This window comes from Trypanosoma theileri, assembly GCF_002087225.1.
Source record: "Trypanosoma theileri isolate Edinburgh chromosome Unknown TM35_Tth_26_V1, whole genome shotgun sequence".
In the NCBI taxonomy this organism is placed as follows: domain Eukaryota; phylum Euglenozoa; class Kinetoplastea; order Trypanosomatida; family Trypanosomatidae; genus Trypanosoma; species Trypanosoma theileri.
In genome coordinates, this window is record NW_021639868.1 from 431,034 (window position 1) to 434,209 (window position 3,176).

Below are 3,176 nucleotides of genomic sequence, written 5' to 3' on the forward strand. Positions count from 1 at the left end.
TGCCTCCTGATAGAATGTGAGCAGGCGGGTGGTGGCCGTCTCGTACACCGTGAAGGAGTGATGGGCGAGAATTGCAAAATAACACCCGCTGGGGGAGAAGTGCACCGCGTGGGGCTCATCCCGCACTTCCAACCGCATTCGCTTCACTGTTCGCTTTTCCTCTTCTTCTTCCTCACTCTTCTCATTATTATTATTATTATTATTATTATTAACTGTATTATTTGTGTGGGTGTTGTACCGCCATTTACTGAGCAGCCGCCCACGCGCGAGATCCACAACCGCCACATGCCGATCCGAACCAACCGTAACAGCCAACACTCCACTACTGCTGTTATTCTTATTCTTATTATTCTTATTATTGTTATTATTATTGTTATTATTCTTATTGTTATTATTATTCTGTTGGCTGTTGCCTGGGTGTACGGCAATGGCATTTACACACTTCTCATGCAGTGGAATAGCCAGCGTCACACTCCAATCACGTGTGCGGTACACAATCAGTTGACCATCCGTACATCCACACAACAACTGCTGCCCATTCGTCGTGAGCAGCAAACACCGCACTTCACTCGGTGGGGCAATACTACCAAGATCCGCCGGCCGCACACGCATACACACACCACTACGATCATTCCCATCGTTAGTATTAACAACAGCAGCAGCACGTAGTTTGGCCCGCTCTGCGGGTGTAAGGTGGGATTGATGATTCTTATTGGTGAAGAGAAACACACGCTCGTCTGTACCCGCAGAGGCGATGTATTTATCCCCCACCGCAATTGTGTTAATACAGCCATCGTGGTGTTTGATGGAAAAGAGCAGCGCGAGGCGATCACGGCGAAAGACAAGACCCGCCATCACGGAGTGATAAGTGCCAATCACAAGAAGAGCCCCACAACAACCCAACGTCCTCCCTGCTGCTGCTGCTGCTGTGGATATACTCTTCACAGTCGAACTACTGTTTACACTAGTAATAGTATTAGTAATATTAGTATTGGTATTAGTAGTAGTAGTAGTAGTAGTAGTAGTAGTAGTTATTTCTTTTGTGGGTTGTGGGGGTTTCGCATCTGTGTGGTCCTGCACCCGCTGCTTGGCGGAAATATTACTCTTACTCTTCGTCTTGCTGCTCATCCAGCTAAACTTACAATCTAATAATATCACCAAAGAATAATAACGAAAAAAATTAAGAGGAGAATAGGAATGGATAAAAGAGATCATTATAGAAAATCCACATGTTTACTTAATCTACCAAACAATGAGGAAAATACAAATAATGAAAACCCATCAGTTACATTAACACTAGTTATAAAGAATAATAATATGTAAATGAAAAGAAGAATAAATAAATTATTAAGAACAGAACAATATCAACAGTTCAGTCAACTATTATTAACTCATGATCTTCAGTCCAAGATATAATTAAAAGACGTCTTAAATAACAATAGGAAAAAAAGAAATACTCCTCAGCAACAAAGTAATGGAATATAAATGGAGAACGATTACAATAATCTCTTATGGCAGCAAACAAAACTATGAGGTGTATATTTGCAAAGAACAACAACAGAAACCATAATACACTCTCATCATCACAGAGGATGAATATATATATTCCCCATACACAAATGCCAAACACAGAAAACCACCACAAAGTACACCATCATCATCATCATCAATCACAGAATATAGCACAGTTACCATAGTCAAATATTGAGAAATAGCTAACAGTAACAAAAAATAAGAATTCACAAAAAAAGCCATTAACTACCCACTGAAAGAGAGACGACACTATGTTACCATTACAGTTGCTATCCAGAGTACTGTGGCTGGTTGGGCTATTAATGAGTGCACTACTACTAGTGACGTACATCAACAATACCAATTAGTATTCCATATATATATTCACTGAACAATAATCCCCCTTCCATTTCACAGTAATGGCAAGCATTCAGTTCATTACAGTAAAGGGATAAACACATCATGTACAGTACACCGTACACTGTAGAATGGCAGCTGTCCCTCTTCCCTTCCTTACCCACATCGAGTATGTGCGTACACACATGGGACCAGAACAAGCCCTTATCCCTGCTATGTCTGCTGCACAAGTGTGGCTTTATTAGAGCCAACAACGCAGATACACACAAATAGCATACAGGGCATCACTGTTATTATTGTTATTATTATTATTATTATTATTATTATTATTATTATTATTATTAGTATTGTTATACTAGTGCATCATACACTAAGGAATAGGAAACACAAAAAGTAAAAAGGTAAACAAACAGATATAACACCACAAAGCCTTATCACAACCATTATACCTCATAGGAACACACCTCTCTTTAACCTACCAAATACACCATTCATGCTTTTTAAAAAGACCATTATTAAGAAACCCCAATCAGTGAATCCACACACAACAGTACCCCATAGGTACCAATGCTTAATAACAGAGAAGAGTGCAGTATAATAAGGTACCAAAAAGAAGAACCCACTCAGCTTACCTCACAGCACTCCCTCCTTAAGAGGAAAGACGGTATTAACATTCAGCACACACATTCCACACTAACAGCTAAAAAACAAAAAACAAAAAACACAATGAATACTGCCGTCAATATACTCAAACTATTATTAAGCAAAGCANAAACAAATAAAAGAAAAAATTTACACTCTCATCATCACAAAGGATGAATATATATTCCCAAAACACAAATGCCAAACACCGAAAACCAAAACAAACTACATCACCATCTTCATTATTATCAGTAACAGAATATAACACAGTTACCATTGTCAAACAATGAGAAATAGCTAACAGTAACAAAAAATAAGAATTCACAATAAAAGCCATTAACTACCCACTGAAAGAGAGACGACACTATGTTACCATTACTGTTGCTATCCAGAGTACTGTGGCTGGTTGAGCTATTGATGAGTGCACTACTACTAGTGCCATACATCAACAATACCAATTAGGATTCCATATATATTCATTGAACACTAATCCCCATTCCATTTCACAGTAATGGCAAGCATTCAGTTCATTACAGTGAAGGTGTAAACACATCATGTACAGTACACCTTACACTGTAAACTGGCAGCTGTCCCTCTTCCCTTCGTTACCCACATCGAGTATGTGCATACACACACATGGGACTAGAACAACCCCTTATCCCTGC

General features: G+C 39.1%; 1 protein-coding gene across 1 annotated transcript; it reads right to left on the reverse strand.

The window, feature by feature from the left end:
* TM35_000262490 (uncharacterized protein) lies at window positions 1–1,128 on the reverse strand (the record flags this gene model as incomplete). The annotated part of the gene is made up of 1 exon (XM_029027986.1): window positions 1–1,128. A coding segment is annotated over one exon (1,128 nt), but the record flags the coding sequence as incomplete, so codon positions are not given.
* Window positions 1,129–3,176: the final 2,048 nt, after the last annotated feature.